This window comes from Chanodichthys erythropterus, chromosome 22, assembly GCF_024489055.1.
Source record: "Chanodichthys erythropterus isolate Z2021 chromosome 22, ASM2448905v1, whole genome shotgun sequence".
NCBI classification, from domain to species: Eukaryota; Metazoa; Chordata; class Actinopteri; order Cypriniformes; family Xenocyprididae; genus Chanodichthys; species Chanodichthys erythropterus.
Genome location: NC_090242.1, coordinates 36,566,428 through 36,594,243, shown reverse-complemented (window position 1 = coordinate 36,594,243; position 27,816 = coordinate 36,566,428). Strand labels below are relative to the sequence as shown.

The window sequence follows — 27,816 nt, the reverse complement described above, 5'->3', positions numbered from 1 at the left end:
TTCATGTCTTTCTTTCTTCGGCCGAAAAGAAATGGAGGAAAACATTCCAGGATTGTTCTCCATATAGTGGACTTCACTGGGGTTCAACGGGTTGAAGGTCCAAATGTCAGTTTCAGTGCAGCTTCAAAGAGCTCTACATGATCCCAGACGAGGAATAAGAGTCTCATCTAGAGAAACCATCGGACATTTACTAAAAAAAAATAACAATTATATGCTTTTTAACCACAAATGCTCGTCTTGCTCTGTAACGTTTCTGCTTGTTTGCAATGCAATTGTAAATAAAGATCTGGTGTTTGAATAAGTACAGCGTTTTCTGTGATGCTCCACGCATGACGTAATCATGTTGGAAAGGTCACGCGTGACGTAAGCTGAATTACTGCAGTAAAACTCCATCTCATTTCAAAATCGTCCAACATCTTTTTTTTTGTAAAGGCCGTTTGACTTAGTCTTTGTAAACACTGGATCGGTACTTCCGCCTAAGTCATGCGAGATCTTTCCAACATGATTACGTCATGCGTGGAGCATCACAGAGCAGTGCAAGACGAGCATTTGTGGTTAAAAAGTATATAATTTTTATTTTTTTAGAATGGTTTCTCTAGATGAGCCTCTTATTCCTCGTCTGGGATCATGTAGAGCTCTTTGAAGCTGCACTGAAACTGACATTTGGACCTTCAACCCGTTGAACCCCAGTGAAGTCCACTATATGGAGAAAAATCCTGGAAAACCTTCATTGCTTTTCCACTGAAGAAAGAAAGACATGAACATCTTGGATGACATGGAGGAGAGTAAATTATCAGGACATTTTAATTCTGAACTGAACTAATCCTTTGATGTTACTGGAAGAATGTTTGTTCATAACGTTGAGAGAACTTTGCCAGAACGTTTCCAGTGAGCTGGATCACTTTACACTTGATCTAGAGCAGGTTTATGTTTGGAGAAAGACAACTGATGCCATCTTTACCAGATTATTTTTCTATAATTCCCTTTTTGTTAAGCTCTGGCACCATTTATTACTGGAAACATCCCATAGGAATACTGTGGATATGAAGATTGTTAAACGTTTTTCAATTTCGGTCTCCTGACATTTGTCTATTTTTTCCTTTCATTTGTTCAGTTAGTCAAAATTTTGAAGATATTTTTTTACTAAATATGAAGATATTTTTATTATATAAACACATAAATAAATGTTTAAAAGTATAGGCTCTGCAATATTTGTAATGTTTGTGAAAGAGTCACCAGTGCTGCATTTATCTGATCGAAAATACAGTAAAAATTGTGAAACATTATTACTATTTAAATCAGCTGTTTTCTATGTGAATATATAGTAAAGTCTAATTTATTCCTGAATTTTCAGCATCATTACTGCAGTCTTCAGTGTCACATGATCCTTCAGAAATCATTCTGATGATTTAAACATTTATGAATCATTCAGCATGAATATCTGCAAACCGACATCAAATTATCCTAGAAAATTAGACACAATTAGTTTGATGTATCTGAGCACTCACAGGTTCATCACCACCGTCAGAGCGGCACTGAGAGAGGCAGGATCACTGACGGACGCACAGAATGACTGAAATGGAAAAGAAAGAGACTGCAGAGAATCCTGCGTCTGTCCTCCAGAGGAAGAGAGCGGCGCTTCAGTCGATTGGGGTCACTGATGTTACATCTGTCCCTGTTTCCCTCTCCTCGGACTGTGATGTAACACACCCGTCTTCTGCGGATATCGGTCTGTCATCAGCACTAATGCGCTTTGAGAATAAACTCATAATAAAGGAAAAGTTGAACATTTACTCACCATGTCGCTCAAAACTCAACAGATGAAGAGGAATATCCTGGTGAAAGAGGAGGAGAATGGCACAAAGATGATCATCACATATTTAGTGTGAGATTTTTTTCTATTGCTCAAAAGATTCTTTATAGTGGAAAAAGGTTCGTATTCTTTACGGTCTTAAAAATAATGTTTCTGCAACAATGCCATATAAGAAGCATTTTTTTTGTCCCCCAAAGAATCTTTCAGTCATTAGTTCTTGAAAGTGTGAAGAACATTTTAACAATCTAAAGAGCCTTTTTCCACTATAAAGAATCATTTGTGGAATGGAAGGATTCCATGGATGTTCAAGCTTCTTCATCAATGCCAATCATGAACCGTTATTTTTAAGTGTGTAAACTAAGAAATAAAATAAGAACTGATCAAAGGTTCTCTGGGGAACCAAAAATGGTTCTTCTACACTGAAAATAAATACATAAATCTGATGTAGGGTTTATTTGAAACAATTTTCACTCAAAAATTGATATTAAATTGCATAAATAATTACAAAGTAACACAAATTTTGAAGAGGAAAGACTGATATTGCATTTTCAAAGATAAATACATTTTTTTGGACCTTTATTTTTAACAGTGTATGTCATCAAATATTGATTTGATGCACATAAAGCATCATTTGACTTCAGAAGAAGCGCACAAGTCGACTGTTAAGGTGTTTTCTGGATGTTATTATGATCGGCCTCTGCGTGGAACATTCTTCTAAACATCTCCTGTTGTGTTCCACTGAAGAAAGAAAGTCGTAAAGGTTTGAATGGCATGAGGGCGAGTAAATAATGACAGCGTTTGGGTAAAAAGACGAGTGGCTTTCGCTCCTGATGGCTGCTGTACAGATGGAGCTGCTCTGATTCGTTCTGCTTCTGTGTCGTCTTTGTCTCCAGCGCAGGAGAACACAAAGAAGGAGGGTCTGGGTGGCCGTTTGCAACAGCTGAGGGCGTGCGTGTGTGTGTGTGTGTGTGTGTGTGTGTGTGTGAGCTCCCTTTGTGTGCCACTGCCTTTGTTTGGGACGTACCACTCCGTGTCACCAATCCGCTGCCGTTCCACTGAGAGCGAGGCGGTCCCTCCCACCGGACCCTCACACACAGCGGGACCCCTAGTGGACGTCACATGATGCTGCAGCATGACTCCATTCAGAACAGACACATGCTACAGAGAATGTGATGACATCACAAAGAGAATGTGTATGATGACATCACAAAACTGACAATATACTGCATACCGTCGACTCGTTTCTTTAAGACGAGACACTATTGTGCATTATCTATTAGCGCCCAATCTTAACCTTTAAATGTGGTGAGTTTGAGTCGGAAATCTTTACACACACCAAACTTTACAGTTATTATTGTTAATTTATCATCTGTCTCAACATTTTATTCCTAAAAACATGGCGAAAATGTATTTTATTTCTGTCTGTTGACAGTACTTTCTGATTTTGAGTGTCAAAAACAGAAATCCCTTTGTAAAAATCTTTTAAGTCACAAGAATGAAAATAATTTTGACGGACTGTTTATGACAGATAAACACTATCACGGTAATCTGAATTTCATAGACTGAAGGTTAATAAAACAGAAGCTCTCTGTAATGCACTTATTTGTGCTTCACTAATCAAAAACTGCATGTTAAACATAAAAACTTGTACTGTGATTTGATTAAAATATTTAATTACGCACAAAAATCGCACATTTTTGAAAGTGCTGAAATGACTTTATATTTACTTCTGTTGCTATAAAAATGCATTTATTTTCTTTTTAAGAAACAAAAATATGTAACAATGCTGTATTAAAAAATTTCAAATAAGGATGTACTGAAATAAAAAAGAAATATACTGAAAAAAAAATAAAATTAAATTGACCCTGGCTTCATCTAATCTTCAGATTTCTGTTTTTGGACATTAATGAATGCATATTTTATTACACTCTAAAAAATGCTGGGTTAAAAAAACCCAAGTTGGGTTAAATATGGACAAACCCAGCAGGTTGGGTTAAAGGGCACCTATTATGCCCTCTTTCACATTATGTAATATAAGTCTCTGGTCTGGTCAAGTTTCAGCTTAAAACACCCCACAAATTTGCCCCTGTTTGGGGGTGAGCAAAAACATGCCTTTTACTATATTACTATATTGCTGACTAAAAAATTAAATCCAAAATTGGTTGAAAAAATGGCTGGGTGAAAACAACCCAATCCCTGGGTTTGTCCATATTTAACCCAGCATTTTTTAGAGTGGATAAAGCGATAAAGCCTCATTTGTGTATTTAAACAACAATTTAGAAAATTTGCATTTTTTTGTGCTATTTTTAATCAATTTTCCTTTTCACCTGTGGTGTCTCGATTTATAATTATATTAAACTATTCATTAAGCTAAGCAGTTATCCTCTCAGATGTAAATGGTTATTTTGTCTTTTTGATCTGATTTTGTGTTAATAAATAAATAAAATTGGTTAAAAGTCAATTAGCTTACCTTGTACAGTACACCAACAGCAGAGAAAGCACGAAAAGTGTGTTATTCTTAGGGCAGATTCGCAGAGAAAGAGTATATTTCCTGTTAAAATGTGAAAAACGTTGTCAGTTGAATGACAAAAAACACCGCGTTTTTTTTTTCCAAGTTGAACAACACCGCGTTTTTAGAATGACTTGTCATGCGCGAGGTTAACGTTTTCAGTCAAGCGCGAAATAAAGTAAAGTCTATCGCGTGATTACATTTAAAAACAACGGAAAAGTAGCGAAGCGGAGCGGAAAAACACGTTCTGAGTGAACCGATTCTTACCTTGCATGTGTCACGTGATGACATCATAACGGACAACAGAAGGAAATTTCCCGCTCTCTTCTTCAGAATGCTGTTTGTTGGCACGGCAACAGTAGCGCGCGCACATTCTTGGCAGAGTTAATTCCCGCCGCGGGCCGTTTGGAAATCATTGACGATATTAGGCGGGAATAATTGAGATGTTGATTGCTCCTTCACACCAGTAAATGAGATTATGTACTGCTGATCGCTCATTAACAAACCTAAAGCATGATTATGAAAATCATTTCCTGCTGTCTGGAATACATATTCCACAGAGGCATATTCCATTACATAAATCATAATAAAACACCAATCCCATTTCTGCAGAACACGCCATTCGAAATAATGAGTAATTCAACTGTGCTGCGTTTGTTCTGGTGATGGATTTGTGAATATCTTTTGTTGTTTGTGTCAGCTTAAACTCTGTATACAGCATATGTGAGATGCAAAATGTTAAAAGAACATATTTTTGTCAGCTAGGGATGGAATCACTTACTATAGCCTTATCTGTGTAAAGGTGCATCCATTATTTCAGCTCCAAAAGAAACATTTCATAATTAACAGCTCTAATAACGTACATTGATACTAATTTATTAATTAAAGGTGAAGTGCTTAATTTCTGTACCATTTGTACTGATTTACATGTTTGATTGACATTGGCTCAACCAATGGTCTGAGTGGGCGGGGCTATACCTGATCGATCAAAGTCATTTTTCCAATTTTGTTTGTTTTTACACTTCAGCTTAGACAAAAATACAAGCACATTTCTGCCTTTAAAGGATTCAGAATTAAAATTTCCTGATACTCTCCTCCATGTCATCCAAGATGTTCATGACTTTCTTTCTTCAGTGGAAAAGAAAAGAAGGTTTTTATAGGAAAACGTTCCAGGATTTTTCTCCATATAGTGGACTTCACTGGGGTTCAACGGGTTGAAGGTCCAATTGTCAGTTTCAGTGCAGCTTCAAAGAGCTCTACATGATCCCAGACGAGGAATAAGAGTCTGATCTAGAGAAACCATCCGACATTTTCTAAACAAAATAACAATTATATACTTTTTAACCACAAATGCTCGTCTTGCACTGCTCTGTGATGCTCCACGCATGACGTAATCATGTTGGAAAGGTCACACATGACGTAGGCGGAAGTACCGATCCAGTGTTTACAAAGTGAACGTCAAAGACTAAGTCAAAAAAGGTAAAATAACGATGTTGGGCGATTTTTGGGCGAGTTTTTCACTCTACCGCGGTACTTCGGCCTACATCACGCGTGATCTTTCCAACATGATTACGTCATGCGTGGAGCATCACAGAGCAGTGCAAGACGAGCATTTGTGGTTAAAAAGTATATTTATTTTAGAAAATGTCGGATGGTTTCTCTAGATGAGACTCTTATTCCTCGTCTGGGATCATGTAGAGCTCTTTGAAGCTGCACTGAAACTGACATTTGGACCTTCAAGCCGTTGAACCCCAGTGAAGTCCACTATATGGAGAAACATCCTGGAACGTTTTCCTTTAAAAACCTTCTTTTCTTTTCCACTGAAGAAAGAAAGACATGAACATCTTGGATGACATGGAGGAGAGTAAATTATCAGGAAAGTAATGTGTGTGAATGTTGTGTTTTCTGACAGCTCGTCACAGATACTGCTCAGCACATGCTGCTCGAGTTGAATTCATCCCGAATTCTTCCTGTAGGATGTAAGACATCTCAGGTCGAACCTCCTTCACCTCGTTAACCATCGTGATTCGCTCACCTTGAATTTCCAGTACATTTCGTCACTCATCAATCGGATTTGCAGAGAAAACAAACTACAGAAAGCAAACTGAAGGAGTCAGAGCGAGTGAATTATATTATATTTCTGCATTCAAAACGTACAGTAAAACATGTCTCAGCATTCCACTTTGAGTGACTGCATTCATAAATGCATTATAAATTATATAAAATATATGATCATCACCATTGCAGGATAGAAAGAATAGAATTTTCTGTGAATCACTTCAGAATAGCAAATATGTACATATCAGATATCACAAGATTAAAAAGAGCATTTGTGCATTTTAAAACATCATCAGCAGGAATGGTGTAGAAAAGTTTCTTTTGCTACAAGAAAATCTCACTCAGAGGAAAACCGTCTCTCTTCCGTTCTCAGTCTTTCTTTTTGGTGTTTTCTGCCTCCTCCGGGTTCGTCTGGTCCGTGCCAGGGGTTTTCCGAGAGGATATCGAGGCGTTTTTTGGGGAAGCATGGCAGGTCTGATCTGACCCCTGGGTCGAGTCATTCAGGGGTGAAAAGGTCAGAGGTCGAACAAACAGAGTCTTGTAGAGGACAGACTCCAGCGCTGAAAACGGATACGATGACGAACCCATCATCATCATCCGCGTCTGAAACAACAGAGATGCAGATGAATCAGAACTGCAAATTAGATCAAACAAATACAGCAGAGCCCAAATCTGCAGCAATACTAATAATTCCACGTGTGAAACGAAGAGCTGGAAGGTCGAAGGTTGAGAGCGAGAGGACGTTTCCGAGCTAAAAGAGAGATCTGACAGAAGAACTCACGATTTGCCGTCAGTCTCGCTGAAGAACTTCACTCTTTTTAAGGCAGAATGATGCAATTACATGAAAATGATGCAAAAAACGAGCGAAACGTGTAAGAGCGTCACGACAGCAGCGCGGATCACTACTGAAGGGCAGGAGAGGATTCACAGAGACACTTTGATGAGCTTTAGCAGGTCGTTCGTTAAATTCACCCCAACGTATGCGAGCAGACGCCTGTCCAATTAAAACACGACACGCCAATCAATCAAACAAGGCTCGTGTTTAATTGTGATATCACAGCTGATGTTCATCCATCAGTACACACACACACACACAGAAGCTGTTTTTCACAAATCGAGCTGCGAATGGCATTTCTAGAAACCTGTACACTGACAATCATTTATTATGTCAAACTAACAGTCACATGACCTCGTCACACCGCATGCTTAATTCAGTAAATGGCTATAAATGCAGTTATTTTGCATTTGCAAATTGTGTCGCACGTCGGTTTTATGGAGTATTTTGCATGCGTCTTATTTAGTGCTGTCAAATCGATTATTTGCCATTAATTGCATCTAACATAAAAGTTTGTAAATATATGTGTGTGTGTTTATATATTTATGCACACATATATTATATATTTACAAACTTATGTTAGATGAGATTAATCGCAATTAGAGATGTAGCGATATTCGGTAATGCAGTATATCACGATAATGAATATGCATGATATTGTTATCGTGGGCACTTCAGAATACCGTAAATAATAATTTATTACCGATTAATACATTTTTTTATAATGCATTTAGGAAGGAGATGCGCTGAATGAAAGTGCACATTCACTCTCTGACAGCAGAGGGCGCTGATGGAACAGCAGAATGCAGCGGTTACCCCGGAAAACTAACAATGATTAGTTGTATTTTCTTAACTAACATTAACAAAAAATAATACTTTCAATCTTAGTTCATGCATTAAATAATGAGCCCTTTTTGTAAAGTATTACCTGTTGTTCTTTATAGCCTAATTCATTTGCACTTTAATCTGTTTGAACATTTTATATTTATTGTGTATTGCATTATTGTATTTAAACATTCAGAGCTCTTTTTGTTATAAGAAATGTTATACTATGACAACTTTTTTTTGCAACTTATTTTAATATTTTGATAATACCGAATTCTGTGATAAAAGCTTCAGCAATTAATCACAACATGAAAATTTTATACCGTCACATGCCTAATCGCAATCAATCGATTTGACAGCAGTAGTTTTATTACATTAAGCTCCACTAATGTTCAATTTTTATTATTATTTATACATTTATATTTAATACAGGTAATGTACATTTGTCAAAATAATAATATACTTTATATAGCACTTTTATAGCTGTTATACACAAACTTATTGACAAGTGATTTTCACAAGTAAAGTGATTCACAAGTAAAGGCTCTCACCAAGGCTGCATTTACATTCAAAATTGTGAACTATTATATAATAATGTATTATATTCATGTTTCTGAGTGTTGAATGCTGTAGAACAACAAACACAACAAACCTTATTGGTGACGATGAAGAGCGTGTAGATGAGCATCAGGTGATGTGTTTGTATCGGGAGGAAGTGGCACTGCTGGAGAGAGAACAGAACCGATCCCAGCAGGGTGATTTTGGTCGGGCTGCACACACACACAAAGGTCAAAGGTCAAGCAAGGCCCGAGGAGTTAAATATAACAGCTCTGACATTGTAAAATAGGTAATTAACACACGGCTGCGACACACATCCTATATGCGAGTGGATTTTATTCTGTACATAACTCCGGTGATATCCCTCAGGTCTACTGTACGACTTGTTGATTGACGGTAAATAAGAGTTTGTCTTCACGGCGACTGACAGCAGAGAGAGACGCTTACTCTCCTGCGTTCTTCCACACAAACCTTTTCAAATGCCACTCGCACAAAAACCATGACAACAAGTGTCGGCTGAAGGCGAGAGGAAATCAATACAGAAGCCAATTATTCTACCTGCAGCATTCTGGGACCAAATGCTATTATTCTGAAAGAAAGAGACTCTGGATACGAAATGCACAATGTATAAGAGGCTTCAGACGAGAGATTTCACCTCTGGAGTGTCTGCAGACAAACGCCAGTCCTGTCAATAATGCACTGATTTATAACTTTAACATTAACATATTAATAAATTAACAGAGGAATACAGTGAATTCGTGGTTCACATCTGTCTGTCACACTGGAGAAACTGGACCTGAAAGACATTTACTGTAGACAAGGGCTGGATTGCAAATATCGATTCTCATTTTGATGAATCAATCTTTTAGTCTGTGCTGTTTTCAGCTGATGTGTGAACAAAACATTATTTATAGCACCTGCCATCCAATTATAGTTTACAGAATTAATTCTGAGGGATTTTTTTCCTAGAGAAAAATTGGCATGTACTGTACCTGATATACATACAAATGATTCGATATTTCAGGAGCTTCATGAGGCATTTGAGACTCTTACTATGACATCTTCAGTAGTTCATTGGTTTCAGGCTTCCAGACGCCTCGGACCAGCTGCTCAAAGTTACTGATGAGGCCTCCACCCGCTCCTACAGACACGAGAAGATTCAGTGAGGTTATATACAGAACTCTAGAGTTCTCCACTCAATTTTAAAGAACGCTTTATGCCCCAAAAAAGGTTCAATGTGGTTCTATATACAGTGGGTACGGAAAGTATTCAGACCCCCTTAAATTTTTCACTCTTTGTTATATTGCAGCCATTTGCTAAAATCATTTAAGTTCTTTTTTTTCTCCTCATTAATGTACACACAGCACCCCATATTGACAGAAAAACACTAAACTGTTGTCATTTTTGCAGATTTATTAACCCTCTGGAGTCTGAGGCTGATTTGGGGCTTGGAGAAGTTTTGACATGCCCTGACATTTGTGCTTTTTTCAGTTGTTCATAAACATATTAATGACACAAGTGTCATTACACTGTATTCAGCACAAACTAGGCTACAATAATATTTGAGGAACATGTATGTACATGTTTGTGTTTTTGAAGGAATAATGTTTATGTGTGTTTATTGAAAAAACAAAAAACCACTGAAAGTGTTTGAAAAAGTCACTGAAATAAGGCCAAAAAAGTATATTAAATCTGTGTTCACAAGACTTCTGGGTATTGGAGGTTGTAGACTAGAGTTTTTGCTTCGGAATTATGTAAAAATTATGCTGCCTACATATAAAACAATATATTGATTTAGTTTTTGTAAGACACTTTTTGTCAAGAAACACAGTATGCGTGAATCATCATGAATAATGGGTAACATACACCTGAGAAGACAAAAGAATTGCATAATAATGACCTGAAATGACTTGCATATTAATGAGGCCTTTCAGTCAGGTAGGCTGTGAAAAAACCCCTCTGTAATCATGTCTCAGCTCAATTTAAAATAATGGTATTCTATTATATTCTTTAAAATATAATGTATTTCTGTGATGCAAAGTGTCTGAACAATTATGTAACCTCTATGGCATTTCATATAGGCTTTTAGCTTAAAAGCATGCACATTTGGAGAAATACTGATGGATTCTTATATATTTATGTCAGTTTTCTATACTGAGAAGTAATATTTATTGTCATCACTATGAGTGCTGGATACTGTGTTTTCAATTCATACTTGCAGCCGGAGGGCGCTCTGTACACCTTTAGGCCACAAATTCATATAAAGAAGAAAAGGAACCAGGAACTAACGGCATGTCTTCTAGAGATCGCTAACCATGGCTCTAACATCCAAAAAAACACTTTTCAAGACAATAAATACACGATTGAGATGATGAATGCATTAGTGGATAATGAGCTGAATCTCGGACTTCTGACATGGCTCTCTTTTCATACAGATTACATAAACACAGAAGGTTTGTTTTTTATTTGACTTGCACGATTTAAAACCTGACATTTCAACGTTTCTTTAGACTTAAGTGTCATTTTTTTTGTCATTAGTATTCACTAAGTTACAGTTCATTTTCTGAGAACTATCCGATTGGACTTCGTTCAGAGGGAGAGGAGAGATCACGCATCATGTTAGTTTTCTTTATTTTACAAAAAGCACAATTGTGTTTTTACTCTGAGTGTACACAAATAAAAGAAGACATTCTATAGTTTCAATTGATATATTACTTATGTCTCTATGACAAGAAATGACAGAGTATTTTAAGTCTGTTTTGCTGCAATGTGAAAAAAATCCTGCAAAATGCGCCGGCGCGTTTTCGGACCTCAGGGAGTTAAAAAAGAAAAACTGAAATATCACATGGTCCTCAGTATTCTGACCCTTTGCTGTGACACTCATATATTTAACTCAGGTGCTGTCCATTTCTTCTGATCATCCTTGAGATGGTTCTACACCTTCATTTGAGTCCAGCTGTGGACTGGACTTGATTAGGAAAGCCACACACCTGTCTATATAAGACCTTACAGCTCACAGTGCATGTCAGAGCAAATGAGAATCATGAGGTCAAAGGAACTGCCTGAAGAGCTCAGAGACAGAATTGTGGCAAGGCACAGATCTGGCCAAGGTTACAAAAACATTTCTGCTGCACTTGAGGTTCCTGAGAGCAAAGTGGCCTCCATAATCCTTAAATGGAAGTGGTTTGGGACGACCAGAACCCTTCCTAGAGCTGGCCGTCCGGCCAAACTGAGCTATCAGGGGAGAAGAGCCTTGGTGAGAGAGGTAAAGAAGAGCCCAAAGATCACTGTGGCTGAGCTCTCCTCAGTGCAAGACACATGAAAGCTCGCATGGAGTTTGCCAAGATGATGAGAAATAAGATTCTCTGGTCTGATGAGACCAAGATAGAACTTTTTGGCCTTAATTCTAAGCGGTATGTGTGGAGAAAACCAGGCACTGCTCATCACCTGTCCAATACAGTCCCAACAGTGAAGCATGGTGGTGACAGCATCATGCTGTGGGGGTGTTTTTCAGCTGCAGGGACAGGACGACTGGTTGCAATCGAGGAAAAGATGAATGTGGCTGAAAACTGGAACTGGAGAGGATCTGCAAGGAGACTCATGGCTGTATTAGATCAAAAGGTGCTTGTACTAAATACTGAGCAAAGGGTCTGAATACTTAGGACCATGTGATATTTCAGTTTTTCTTTTTTAATAAATCTGCAAAAATGTCAACTAGAGATAAAGTATGTTTACAAGCTTTTAATTAAAATGAAATATGAAATAATTATCAAAGCTAAATCCATAAAATTATCCCAATTATGGAACCCTTAAAAGACTCTATTTGTGAAGTGAATGAGTTCTTCTAAGAGTTTGTAGATAAGAGATATCGTTTGAAATGTACTGATAATTCAGCGCCCTGCATCAGATGAAAAAATCCAATATGAAATGCAATACTTGTCTCTAACTCATTTCAGGGTGCTGATTTCAAAAATAATGCCTCGTCACACTCTGTCGCAAAACACGATGCATTTTTGCTTTCGACAACCATTTGTGAGGTGAAGTCGTCTTGTACTTGCTACTTGTTTCAGAACGTTCAGAGAACATTCAAAAGTAACGTTCCCATAATGTTTGAAGATTATATGTGCCTTTAACCTTCACATAACCAAGAAAAAACATTTTTAAAACCTTTGTTATGAAGGTTCAGAAGCAATATTTCATAACTTAATGGGAACAATAGCAAAACACTCCCAGAACATATTTTGGTTAGCTGGAATCAAATTAGGAAAATGATGCCTTTTTCCAAATTTGCATAAGTGTAATAATTCACTGAATTGTTGATGAACATTCACGGGTCCGTTCGGTTCTGACGCTCCGCTGGCTGATGTGTTTTGGCTCTTAAACTTTTATCATTTTAGCGCCAATCGTAATTACAGTCACCTCGACCTCTTGATATTTCAAACCTTTTCTCCGTGTAATTGAAGGACGGCGGGGTGAAATGCATCATGGGTTTAATAATGAGTGTGATGAAATTCTGAAAAATAACCTTGAGCTTTTAAGCATTAAAATGTCAAGCCAAGAATACTGTCACATCCTGATGCAACAAAGCGCTGGATATCTGAAGAGAAGAAATGAAAATCCGCACACAGATGGATGAGTGTGATTAGGCTCCAGAGCACATGACAAACATCTTCATTAAGATCAGGCGTGTACCTTTGGCCCAGCCCACTGCGATCATCACAAACAGACCGTCTTTGTACTTCCTGCCTGCTTGTGTGACTCCGCCCAGAACCTTCCACGTACGTGTCACTTCCTTCATTCCCGTCAAGACCAGACGCACAGGCAGGATGGACGCCAGCGAGTAGACGGCATCCAGAGGACAATAAAACACCAGATACCTGCAGAAGAGAGAGATTCGATCGGAATGATGGGATACATCTCACAAAAACACACCCACTGCAGATGAAGATGATCATCGGATTATCAGTTTGAATCAGTTTTATATATTCTGTTTTCATTGTGAATTTTGTCATGTGGTTGGGTGTTTTTTTTTATTATTATTTTTATTATGTTTTTATTACCATTATTTTTTCATTTTTTAATTTATTTCTTATTTTAGTTTTAGTTATTTTAGTACATAAACTACATGAAAATTTGATTTTTTTTCCTTTGGCAACTAACAGAAATAGAATAATTTTTTATTTAATTTCAGACAAAACAACACTCTCTCACACACTCACACACACACACACATATACACTCAAACTTGCATACACACACTCTCACACAGACTCACACACACAGACTCACACACACACACAGACTCACACACACACACACACACACACACACACACACACACACACACACACACACACTCACACAGACTCACACACACACACTCACACACACAGACTCACACACACACACACACACACACACACACACACACACACACACACACACACACACACACACACACACACACACTCACACAGATTCACACACACAGACTCACACACACAGACTCACACACACACACACACACACACACACACACACACACACACGATGGTCCAGTGCTAATTGTTTAATTGCCCATCTCTGTCCCTCACAGCCCCAGTAAGTGCTCGTTTAAATATCCATTAGCATAATTTGCGATGCTGGCCATTAATTATTGTAAGAGCTCATCCTGTGAACGATGATTTCTTTCTGAAATGTCAGAGACCCGCCGAACAGACAAAAACAACAACTGTGGAAAGTGTTTCAGTGTAAGATCTGTTCCTTCACTGTCTTCAGAAATCACCAGCAGAAATCTTTCATTATAGAGTTTCTCTGAACAGCTGACAGTATGGAGTGAACTGTGTGTTATTCATCCCTTATAATTGTCAGTTTTCCATGTCGGTGACCAGCAGAAAACTGAACACTACATGATGTGGATGTTAATAAGAAAGGCTACAACACTTGGAAAAAATTACACTTACATTATTCATATTAATGCCATTAAAAAAGCATATAAATGATCATTCATCGTTTTCTGTGCTTTGCCAAGCATGAGTTTCCATTTATGTGCATGTTTACTGGTGGCCTTTAGATGGCGCCGTCACATCACTGAGTCTGTCAGAGTTCTCAGTTCCTGACAGAGATCAACATTCAACAGGACCGTGAGAGAATTCAGTCACACAAACACACTGTCTGCGGTCAGATCATCACCCTACTGACGGAAGCATCTAATGTTCACCCAAAACATGAAGAAACAACACATTACATGTTGCATAATCAAGCCTATTTGAGATAATCTGCACTGTGACATTTAATGGCAATGAAACACATTTTCACTGTGAGTTCTCAACATGTGTTTTTGCTTCTCTAATTAATTTCTAAGAATTGTGAAATATAAACACTATTCTGGCTGTATTTCGCACAATTCCGAGTTTATAACTTGCAATTCTGACATTTTTCTAGAAATTCCAAGTTTATAACTTGCAATTATGACATTTTTCCAGAAATTCCAAATTTATAACTTGCAATTTACATTTTTCGCACTATTCCGAATTTATAATTTGTAATTCTGACATTTTTCGCACAATTCCGAGTTTATAACTTGCAATTCTGACATTTTTCCAGAAATTCCAAGTTTAAAACTTGCAATTCTGACATTTTTCCAGAAATTCCAAGTTTAAAACTTGCAATTCTGACATTTTTCTAGAAATTCCAAGTTTATAACTTGCAATTTACATTTTTCGCACTATTCCGAATTTATAATTTGTAATTCTGACATTTTTCGCACAATTCCGAGTTTATAACTTGCAATTCTGACATTTTTCCAGAAATTCCAAGTTTATAACTTGCAACTGACATTTTTCTCACTATTCCGAGTTTATAACTTGCAATTCTGACATTTTTCCAGAAATTCCGAGTTTATAATGTGCAATTCTGACATTTTTCTAGAAATTCCAAGTTTATAACTTGCAATTCTGACATTTTTCCAGAAATTCCAAGTTTAAAACTTGCAATTCTGACATTTTTCCAGAAATTCCAAGTTTATAACTTGCAACTGACATTTTTCTCACTATTCCGAGTTTATAACTTGCAATTCTGACATTTTTCCAGAAATTCCGAGTTTATAATGTGCAATTCTGACATTTTTCTAGAAATTCCAAGTTTATAACTTGCAATTGACATTTTTCGCACTATTCCGAGTTTATAACTTGCAATTGACATTTTTCTAGAAATTCCAAGTTTATAACTTGCAATTGACATTTTTCTCACAATTCCGAGTTTATAACTTGTAATTCTGACATTTTTCGCACTATTCCGAGTTTATAACTTGCAATTGACATTTTTCTAGAAATTCCAAGTTTATAACTTGCAATTGACATTTTTCTCACAATTCCGAGTTTATAACTTGTAATTCTGACATTTTTCCAGAAATTCAGTTTATAACTTGCAATTCTAACATTTTTCCAGAAATTCCGGGTTTATAATGTGCAATTCTGACATTTTTCTAGAAATTCCAAGTTTATAATGTGCAATTCTGAAATTTTTCTAGAAATTCCGAGTTTATAATGTGCAATTCTGAAATTTTTCTAGAAATTCCGAGTTTATAATGTGCAATTCTGACATTTTTCTAGAAATTCCGAGTTTATAATGTGTAATTCTGACATTTTTCAAGAAATTCCGAGTTTATAATGTGCAATTCTGACATTTTTCAAGAAATTCCGAGTTTATAATGTGCAATTCTGACATTTTTCCAGAAATTCCAAGTTTATAACTTGCAACTGACATTTTTCTCACTATTCCGAGTTTATAACTTGCAATTCTGACATTTTTCCAGAAATTCCGAGTTTATAATGTGCAATTCTGACATTTTTCTAGAAATTCCAAGTTTATAACTTGCAATTTACATTTTTCGCACTATTCCGAATTTATAATTTGTAATTCTGACATTTTTCGCACAATTCCGAGTTTATAACTTGCAATTCTGACATTTTTCCAGAAATTCCAAGTTTATAACTTGCAACTGACATTTTTCTCACTATTCCGAGTTTATAACTTGCAATTCTGACATTTTTCCAGAAATTCCGAGTTTATAATGTGCAATTCTGACATTTTTCTAGAAATTCCAAGTTTATAACTTGCAATTCTGACATTTTTCCAGAAATTCCAAGTTTAAAACTTGCAATTCTGACATTTTTCCAGAAATTCCAAGTTTATAACTTGCAACTGACATTTTTCTCACTATTCCGAGTTTATAACTTGCAATTCTGACATTTTTCCAGAAATTCCGAGTTTATAATGTGCAATTCTGACATTTTTCTAGAAATTCCAAGTTTATAACTTGCAATTGACATTTTTCGCACTATTCCGAGTTTATAACTTGCAATTGACATTTTTCTAGAAATTCCAAGTTTATAACTTGCAATTGACATTTTTCTCACAATTCCGAGTTTATAACTTGTAATTCTGACATTTTTCGCACTATTCCGAGTTTATAACTTGCAATTGACATTTTTCTAGAAATTCCAAGTTTATAACTTGCAATTGACATTTTTCTCACAATTCCGAGTTTATAACTTGTAATTCTGACATTTTTCCAGAAATTCAGTTTATAACTTGCAATTCTAACATTTTTCCAGAAATTCCGGGTTTATAATGTGCAATTCTGACATTTTTCTAGAAATTCCAAGTTTATAATGTGCAATTCTGAAATTTTTCTAGAAATTCCAAGTTTATAACTTGCAACTGACATTTTTCTCACTATTCCGAGTTTATAACTTGCAATTCTGACATTTTTCCAGAAATTCCGAGTTTATAATGTGCAATTCTGACATTTTTCTAGAAATTCCAAGTTTATAACTTGCAATTCTGACATTTTTCCAGAAATTCCAAGTTTAAAACTTGCAATTCTGACATTTTTCCAGAAATTCCAAGTTTATAACTTGCAACTGACATTTTTCTCACTATTCCGAGTTTATAACTTGCAATTCTGACATTTTTCCAGAAATTCCGAGTTTATAATGTGCAATTCTGACATTTTTCTAGAAATTCCAAGTTTATAACTTGCAATTGACATTTTTCGCACTATTCCGAGTTTATAACTTGCAATTGACATTTTTCTAGAAATTCCAAGTTTATAACTTGCAATTGACATTTTTCTCACAATTCCGAGTTTATAACTTGTAATTCTGACATTTTTCGCACTATTCCGAGTTTATAACTTGCAATTGACATTTTTCTAGAAATTCCAAGTTTATAACTTGCAATTGACATTTTTCTCACAATTCCGAGTTTATAACTTGTAATTCTGACATTTTTCCAGAAATTCAGTTTATAACTTGCAATTCTAACATTTTTCCAGAAATTCCGGGTTTATAATGTGCAATTCTGACATTTTTCTAGAAATTCCAAGTTTATAATGTGCAATTCTGAAATTTTTCTAGAAATTCCGAGTTTATAATGTGCAATTCTGAAATTTTTCTAGAAATTCCGAGTTTATAATGTGCAATTCTGACATTTTTCTAGAAATTCCGAGTTTATAATGTGTAATTCTGACATTTTTCAAGAAATTCCGAGTTTATAATGTGCAATTCTGACATTTTTCAAGAAATTCCGAGTTTATAATGTGCAATTCTGACATTTTTCCAGAAATTCCAAGTTTATAACTTGCAACTGACATTTTTCTCACTATTCCGAGTTTATAACTTGCAATTCTGACATTTTTCCAGAAATTCCGAGTTTATAATGTGCAATTCTGACATTTTTCTAGAAATTCCAAGTTTATAACTTGCAATTCTGACATTTTTCCAGAAATTCCAAGTTTAAAACTTGCAATTCTGACATTTTTCCAGAAATTCCAAGTTTATAACTTGCAACTGACATTTTTCTCACTATTCCGAGTTTATAACTTGCAATTCTGACATTTTTCCAGAAATTCCGAGTTTATAATGTGCAATTCTGACATTTTTCTAGAAATTCCAAGTTTATAACTTGCAATTGACATTTTTCGCACTATTCCGAGTTTATAACTTGTAATTCTGACATTTTTCGCACTATTCCGAGTTTATAACTTGCAATTGACATTTTTCTAGAAATTCCAAGTTTATAACTTGCAATTGACATTTTTCTCACAATTCCGAGTTTATAACTTGTAATTCTGACATTTTTCGCACTATTCCGAGTTTATAACTTGCAATTGACATTTTTCTAGAAATTCCAAGTTTATAACTTGCAATTGACATTTTTCTCACAATTCCGAGTTTATAACTTGTAATTCTGACATTTTTCCAGAAATTCAGTTTATAACTTGCAATTCTAACATTTTTCCAGAAATTCCGAGTTTATAATGTGCAATTCTGACATTTTTCTAGAAATTCCAAGTTTATAATGTGCAATTCTGAAATTTTTCTAGAAATTCCGAGTTTATAATGTGCAATTCTGAAATTTTTCTAGAAATTCCGAGTTTATAATGTGCAATTCTGACATTTTTCTAGAAATTCCGAGTTTATAATGTGTAATTCTGACATTTTTCAAGAAATTCCGAGTTTATAATGTGCAATTCTGACATTTTTCAAGAAATTCCGAGTTTATAATGTGCAATTCTGACATTTTTCCAAAAATTCCAAATTTATAACTTGCAATTCTGACATTCTTGTGAGATTTAAACTTTCCATTAAAAAAGGTAATTGCAACATTTTCTCACAATTCTAAAATTTTCTAGGAATTGTGAATTTCTTAGAAAAAATCTGAATTAAAAGAAAAAAAAAATCTGAATTGTGAGATAAAAAAGCTGCAATTCCAACCTTTTTTATTCTGTGGTGGAAACAAGCTTCCACAGTTTTAGGAACACTAAAATTTAAAAACATTATTTTAGTGACAATGAAACACATTTTACCCATAAATTCTCATTTGTGTGCATCTGAATGTTTTGCTTCTCATTTGATTTCAGTTTGACGGTGACCCAGACATTGATTTATCACATCACACTTGTACACTATCACATTATCTTTTGTTTACTTTTATTTATTTATGTAGAATATATAAGAGGAATGAAGCAGGTTTGTAACAGATACAGGAACATGAATGAATGGCATGATGTTGACCACATTCTTAGATACAAGGTGCTTCAAAAAATACCATAAAGTGTCTATGACAGACAACCCACAAAAGCATCATAATGGCAGTGTTTCTCACCACATGAGCGAGGCGAGCAGCAGGTTGGTGGTGTTGGACAGCGGAGCGACCGGCGCGTCTGCCATCATGAGCGCTGAGAGAACGGCTCCACCGAAACAATACAGCATCGAACTGAACCAGCACGCAAACGGACTGCGCTGAGACACGTCCAACGCTCCTGCAAAACAACACACCTTCATCATCATCATCATCATCATCACAGAAAAGACAGACGCGACACATAAATCAAACATACACACGTGTGTCTGGACCTGCTTAACCATGTTTTAAGGACAAATTTGTACCCTGGAGTGAGATACACTTGACAAAAACTCCTTTTGGGATGCCTTCATTTGTAAAAGAAAAAAAAAAGTATAAAAATAACATTTTTTTTTAACTGTAAAAATGCAGAAGGTTTTCTGTTACGGTGTTTATAACTATCTAACCAGCTAACAAAAACAAGCTCTAAGAACGTTCTTATTAAGTTTTGAAAACATTATTTCTGAATGTTGTCCAGTATTTTATATGAAAATGTTTTTCTTTGTTACATTAAGGGAACTTTGCATTTTTAAACATTTTGAGAACGTTACTTTTGAATCTTCTCTGAATGTTCTGAAACAAATAGTAACATTTAAAAAACGTTAGATGAACGTCCAACTGAAACATATCAGGATAAAGAAGGTCCATGAATGATATTTTTGTGCTAAAGTTTTGAGAACATTATTAAAGTCCAGATAACTTTGAATGATTGTTCTAGTAATGGTACTGGAAGAACGTTTGTTCATAACTTTGAGAGAACGTTCCCTGTTAGCTGGGATGTGTGTGTGTGTGTGTGTGTGTGTGTGTGTGTGTGTGTGTGTGTGTGTGTAAGTGGGCCTAAAAAACTCTAATATTCAAAATCAAAATAAAATGTCATTCAAACAGCACAACAGTCACTGATAACAGATTTCAGACACATGCAGAGTCGGACTCACAGATAAACCATGATTACATGACGTCTGCTGGTCTGAGATTACAGCGAGATTATGAGACGCCCAGCCTGAACATGTGACCATGAATAAGGATGATCCACTTCCTGTGGCACTCAGATTTAAATATTTAAATTCTCACATTCATGAATATGCAAATAGGCATCACATGTCAGGGCAGTGTAACTACTACAATGAGCTCATAATAATTAAGAGTGCTTCATGTCACACGGCATTTCAGATGAACTAATGAAGACAAAAGACGATTATAAATGAAGAAATACTTTTCATAATACATTTTCACTGAATAAAAATACTATAGAAGATGGTTTCTGCCACAGAATAAAAAATAAATAAGGTAATTGTGACTTTTCATCTCACAATCATGAGTTTATATCTAAAGTCAGAAACAAACTTCCATAAAATACTATCTGTATCAAGTCAGATGTATTTCTATAGTGCTCACACATTGTTTCAAAGCAGCTTTGCAGAAAATCATAATGTTAATCCTTTTAATGTTTATGTATATTTTATCACATCATGTGATCATGAAACTGCTCATGGGAACTGTTTCAGATTCAGATGGCTGATATCTGCGGTCGCTCTTGACGCCCTTCACTGATCTAATCAGGTCATGTGATGCAGCAACAATGACACACTTGATCAAGAGTTCATGAGACAGTCGGATTCATTCATCACATCCTGATGCAGACAATTAACATCAAGACAGCAGACTGAACCACAGTATGAGCGAATGATTCCACACACACACACACACTGTTGTAGGCTCCTTATGGTTTGACCGATGGACGTTGATCTCCAGATAAAGCACACAGAGAGATGGGAAGTGACGGGTGTTAAAGTCACGCTGTAGAAACGTACCTGTCTACCTGCAGATAGAGAGACGCCTGCAACATCGTCACGAGCGGCGCGTTACTACAGACAGCACAACAACAAAGACTGATCAATCACATCATTATTTTAACACAATTCATGCATTTTCCTGGAGAAACGGAGACAAAATCGCATCAATCATGAGTCGTTGCTATGCAGTCGCTACAATGTTTCTTCCTGTCTAACGATCACATGATACAAAATAGAATAAATGTGTCAAATGAAGGTTTGCTACAATGTTGCAGTCATTATGTTCCGTCACATGACCACATTACATCCAGTGAGTGGCGTCATGTCATCATCTCAGACATGAATACAGAATTTTTAAATAATTTAAAAATTTATTAATTGATTATATTTTTAATCTTGTTCTGAGAAAAAAAAATTGAACTCTTTTGACAGTCTGATGAAATAATGATTTAAAATCGAGCAGAAGCAGTGACGGATTTTGATGACATTTGGATTCTAAATTAATGTCAAATCATTCACAATAAGATTGAGAAAATAAAATATAATGATGCTGGAAATAAATATCTTAAAGAGTATATTATATTTTTAGACATGTACCATAGTAATACCATAGTATTCTTTGGGTACCACATAAATAAGGTACACTCTAAAAAATACTGGATTAAAAACAACCCAAGTTGCATTGAAAATTAACCCAGCAGTTGGGTTAAATGTTTGCTCAACCTGCTGGGTAGTTTTATGTAACTCAACTATTGTTTAGAAATTACTGTATTGTTGCTTAAAATGAGCCCAAAGTATGTTGGAAATTAACATTTATTAATATGTTCAATAAATGAACATTTATTAATAAGTTTATTGAATAATAATTAAACAAACATTTATTAAATAGCTTACTAATAAAGTTCACCTTTTGATTATTATTTGTGCCTCTAGTAATTATGTGTCTGATTTTTGGGTTCATTTTAAGCCAGACATACAGTCATTTTTGAACAATAGTTGGGTTAGGATAAACATTTAACTCAATCGCTGGGGTTAAAATAACCCAACTGCTGGGTTTGTCCATTTTTAACCCAGCATTTTTTAGAGTGTATGTAAATAAAGTGATGATTCAGAACTATGATATATCAAAAATGACACCATTTCTGCACTGCCAGAGAAGATTTTTGTGATACAGTAAAGAAAACAGAAGTGAATTCTTGTTCCTGCGTGAGAGAAGAAGAGTTTCTGCTGTTCCCATTAAACATGCATGAGTCTGAAGACAGGAAGTGACACGCAGCACTCAGGGAAAAGCTCCCCGAGCGGAGAACAGAATGGAACAGGAAAAGTCTTTATCAGGCAGAAAGAAGCTGAACACATTCTTCATGGAATAAAAGTTGCTTAGGAAACTGTAATACAATGAACTGTTTCATTAATCCTTTCATGAAACGCAATGAAAACATTTAGTTAGTGTGTAATGTTGCTGTTTGATCATAAACAACATCTGCAAAGTTACAACGCTCAAAGTTCAATGCAAAGAGATTTTCTTTTACAGATATTGCTTTTTAAGTGGCTGGTAAGGACTACAACGAGTTCCTACAACTTACTCTAAAATTTGCATAAACCCCGCCCCTGAGAACACACAACAAAGGGGGCGGGGCCATGTTGGGCTGCTTTAGAGAAGAGGAAGAGTTGTTGTAGTAGAGTGTTGTTGACATGCCGTCATTTTATGCCAAACGAGGCTCAATTCAACACAAAAGATGAACATGACGGCACATGCTAGTGGATGAGTTGAATCAACTCCACAGCAACTACATCAATTTATCCACTAACCATTCAGAAACGTCTAAAAGTTGTAACTTCTTCCTGAGTCTCTCCATCAGTGTCGACTCCGGTTTGAACAATGTAAGGCTGAACACTTTCCTCATTTTGGCTGCGTGAGATTCTCCATCTTTGTTGTTGTTGAGCTGTTAAAGCTCCGCCCTCTTCTGGAGCAGCAGCTCATTTGCATTTAAAGGGACACACACAAAAACGGCGTGTTTTTGCTCACACCCAAACATGGGCAAATTTGACAAGCTATAATAAATGATCTGTTGGGGATTTTGAGCTAAACTTCACACACACATTCTGAAACTGATATTACATCTTGTGAAAGGAGCGTTATAGATCCCCTTTAAGGTCACTGAAGGTGCACTGGATAGAGTTAGAGTCAGTATGTTTCAGTCAAAACAGAAAGACGTTCAACCTGAATGATTCTTGTGAATCCAGCGGTAAACACGAGGACGTGTCGAGTCTCATTCCCCCTCCAGATATTTCAGTAACAATGGAAGAGAGCAGGTCAGGTGAAACGAGATGCCATACAGTTCAGAGACTCTAAAATAGCCTGTGATCCAGTGCAGCTGCTGCGGCCGATACAATACAGCATCGCCCGCTCGGATCCGGCTGACACTCTGAACAAACGCTCTTCCAGTAACGTTGATAGAACGCTCGTTCAAAGTTATCTTGTTTTAGTTGGACGTTCCTCTAATGCTTTTTAAATGTTACTACTTGTTTCAAGTCAGAGTCAGAAATGTCTTTTTCCACAAATTTTGTATGTATGCAAATTGTATAATAATTTCTAGTAATTGTGCAGTTAATTCTCATATTTTATTTTCAGAAAGTTTTGGATTTTTTTTTTTTTTTTTTTTCTCCACAGTTTGCACCAATTCCGTAGAATGGCCCATAAACAAGTAAAATGTCATTAATCCAACTGGATGTTTTGAACAGCATTCGGAAATATAATTTCCATAGCTTAATGGGAACATATAAGAAGCAAAACGTTCTTAGAATTAATTTAAATTAGCCGGGATGTGAAGATAAACTCTGATGTCTCACAGTACAGAGAAGCAAAGAGCATGTTTGTGTCCCAGCACTGGTTTGGTTAATGCAAATCGATCCACCAAACTGGTTTTGTGCCTCCGCCCTGCAGTGAAAATGCATGTTTAATCTTCCTAACCACTGAAATTTGCATTTTACTTGGAGAAAACACACACACAAAGAGAGATAATATTGACAGTGAGTTAATGATTAAATGCTTTCCTCTTCCCTTTTGTCCTGTGTACACTCATTACATTTACTCATTTCGCAGATGCTTTTAACCAAATCAAACTCTTGTTCAACACTCTGACCTGCTCTAGATGCATAAAGTCATCAAATCATAAACATAAATGTGCTCTATTGAGAACTGATCCCTCATTCTGTACCAACTCCAACCTGGATTATTATAAAGCCACTGATAAACAATGTCATGCACGCGCGCAGCACTGTAAACGTGTGCGCGTACGCGTGCGCGGTTGCTTCACCTGCCCAGATGTACGAAACTGGACCAAATGGATTCATAAAACACAATAAATATCTGGAATATTAACACAACTATGTTGATTAAATAAAAGATAGAGAAAGTGCAAACTTTATATGTGTTTGATGTGAAAGATTAAAGTTCAATTAATGCACAAATAAAACAGTTAGTGCAAATAAATAAGTGTTCACGTTCTGGTTCAATGCAAGTTTTAATTTCCTGAAAACGTGCAACAAAACAAACTTATGATTCTTATCCGACAGTGATTTCTCTTACCTGGCTGCTCTCTCAGACTCATCACTGATATGATATAATGCGCCATGTCAAAGTAAGGGAACATGGACAGATTTGACAGTCCGAGAGCGATTTCATTTAGACCGAGAAACTTGAACACATCCATGACTCTACCGCTTCAGATCCCCGTCATGCACGCGCTTTAATCCGCCTTCAGGTTCGTGCGCGTGGCCTCGATTTGTGTTCGGACGCATGTAGTTCCAGCGGTCAGAAGATGATCGGACACACAGAATCGATCCAGCTGATCGGAGCTGTAACCGGATCCGCCGCCATTACTGCTGCGGATGCTGCGAGAGTCGCGCGCGCACACACACCTACGTTGCGTAACTACTGTTTTGATCGAACATTTAGTTTTTAACTTATTATTTCAGAGCAAAACAGCACCAAACACGACCTTGATAATACATTTTAGACATGATATTCTTGCAAATACTACGGTACATCCCAGATAAAACATTCTTTAAATAACATTCATAGAACGTTCTTATAACATATGTGATTTGCATTCATGACGTTGAGAGAAAACGTTCTGATAACATTTTCGGACTGTGATGATGTTGGTCTAAACGCGACTAGAAAACTACATTTTAACGTTTTAGAAACATTGCAAATCACTGTTCCCTTATATTTGTTAGCTGGGATGATGTATAACATAAAGTATGACAGATGTTGGAAAGGTTTCTTCTTGTAGTGGCTAAATAAGAACTCTTTTCCTCAACTGCAAACTTAAGATGCTGTCCGAGATGCTGCATTTCCTGGTTTTTCTCATAGCGACACCTGCTGCACAAACGAGGCATAACAGAAGGAGTTCGAGTGAGAGTTCTCGCGATATTCCTCAAGATGGCGCCATTGTCAAGCGGAAACAGAAAGAGCGGGATTCTCCATGAGCACGCGCCAAAGACTGAAGTGTATGTAGGCTATATCTGGTTAATTTTGTGATAAATCTGAAAAGGTTTATCATTGTGGCCAAAGTAATCTTGTGTTGAATACCTCAAACTTTGAGAAATTATGGATAATGATGTGAAACACGTGACAGAAAATAGTGAAATATGAGGAATATTTCTGACAGTGAGTCACATAAGAAGTTAATTAACCAGATAAACAGAATGATTCCAAGTAATGATGTTAGTCTAACTTAGAGATGAGTGAATTTGAGAAGCGCTGTTGCTCTGGACCAGGGTCGCCAAGTTTTGTCAACAAAACCCGCCTGATTGCTACTCAAAACTAGCCCAATCGCGTTTCAGGGGGTCCTCCTGTATAAATCGAGTTCCCGGGGGTAAAATTCGCGTTTCTGACTTGGTTCCTCTGGTAAAATTTGCATTCTGGGGGATAAATATCATGTTATTTGGGGTTGAATGAAACCGCGGCAACCGTAGCCCAATTCCGCGGGAAAACCGCGAACTTTGCAACACTTCTCTGGGCTGAAGGGCGGTCTTTAAAGGATTAGTTCACTTTCAAATAAAATTTTCCTGATAATTTACTCACCCCCATGTCATCCAAGATGTTCATGTCTTTCTTTCTTCAGTCGAAATGAAATGAAGGTTTTTGATGAAAACATTCCAGGATTTTTCTCCTTATAGTGGACTTCACTGGACTGCAGATGGTTGAAGGTCAAAATTACAGTTTCAGTGCAGCTTCAAAGAGCTTTAAACAATACAAGATGAGGAATCTTATCTAGAGAAACATCGCTCATTTTCGAAAAAAAATACAAATGTATATACTTTATAAACACAAATAATCGGCGGGCACGTGCTTCCGCTTTCCGTATTCTACTTACGGAACGAACCCAACGCCAGTTTCATTTTTTTCCGTAAGTAGAATAGGAAAGGCGTAGGACATACAGCGTAAGCTTTTTGAAGAATACAGAAAGCGGAAGTACATGCAAGGTGATCATTTGTGTAGATAAAGCATATACAGTTGTATATTTTTCAAAAATGAGTGATGATTTCTCTAGATCAGACTCTTATTCCTCATCTTGTATCGTTTAAAGCTCTTTGAAGCTGCACTGAAACTGTAATTTTGACCTTCACCCCGTTGAACCCCAGTGAAGTCCACCATAAGGAGAAAAATCCTGGAATGTTTTCATCAAAAACCTTCATTTCTGTTCAACTGAAGAAAGAAAGACATGAACATTTTGGATGACATGGGGGTGAGTAAATTATCAGGAAAATTTTTTTGAAAGTGAACTAATCCTTTAATAGTTTGTTTACTGGTGCGATAAACAGCACAATTGAGAGGAATTCACATTTTATTTCATAACTGACTTTCACTTTTCACAGCAAGAATGGACAAATACATGCTAAACCAACCATTTAGTGAGATTTTCCAGAGGATTTGATGGGACTAAACACATGAGTGCAACCCATATTTGGCAGAGTTTATCTGTTTATCTGGTTAAGAGATCCTTAAATACACTATATTCAGGAATTTAATTAAGATCGACCGTCATGCCCTGATACACAGCACAACCCGTGACACTTTAACCTGCCCTACATAGCAGTGAGTGTGTGAATAGTGTGTGTCAGTCAGTGTTTAATGGGGTGTGAGTGTTTTGGTGTTTGGGTTCAGGCCAAATGACCCCTGACATGATGAGGAATGAGTATTTTTAGAGATTAACCCGAAAAGGTT

At 36.4% G+C, this 27,816-nt stretch overlaps 1 protein-coding gene and 1 long non-coding RNA gene across 2 annotated transcripts in view; both read right to left on the bottom strand.

Annotated features, from left to right (window-relative positions):
* LOC137012835 (uncharacterized) overlaps nt 1-3,667 on the bottom strand; it is a 28,227-nt gene extending 24,560 nt beyond the window's left edge. Inside the window, exon 1 of the long non-coding RNA XR_010893620.1 lies at nt 1,509-3,667. This is a non-coding gene — a long non-coding RNA (uncharacterized lncRNA). The remainder of the gene's footprint in view (nt 1-1,508) is intronic.
* A 2,679-nt stretch (nt 3,668-6,346) lies between these two features.
* On the bottom strand, nt 6,347-25,499 carry tmem38b (transmembrane protein 38B). The gene is made up of 6 exons (XM_067376759.1): nt 25,171-25,499; nt 19,771-19,927; nt 13,291-13,475; nt 9,652-9,739; nt 8,693-8,810; nt 6,347-6,983 (listed from the first exon to the last, which is right to left on the bottom strand). Exons 1-6 carry the CDS (start codon nt 25,292-25,294, stop codon nt 6,750-6,752), a joined length of 906 nt encoding a protein of 301 aa, XP_067232860.1. The 5' UTR covers nt 25,295-25,499; the 3' UTR covers nt 6,347-6,749.
* Nucleotides 25,500-27,816: the final 2,317 nt, after the last annotated feature.

Excerpts from the sequence above, each read along its gene's own strand:
- tmem38b (XM_067376759.1), bottom strand. The coding sequence starts at position 25,294 with ATGGATGTGTTCAAGTTTCTCGGTCTAAATGAAATCGCTCTCGGACTG. Across the intron at positions 13,476-19,770 it reads CTGCTCGCCTCGCTCATGTG|GTATCTGGTGTTTTATTGTC; the intron begins GTGAGAAACACT and ends TCTCTTCTGCAG. Across the intron at positions 8,811-9,651 it reads GAACTACTGAAGATGTCATA|CCCGACCAAAATCACCCTGC; the intron begins GTAAGAGTCTCA and ends GTGTGTGTGCAG.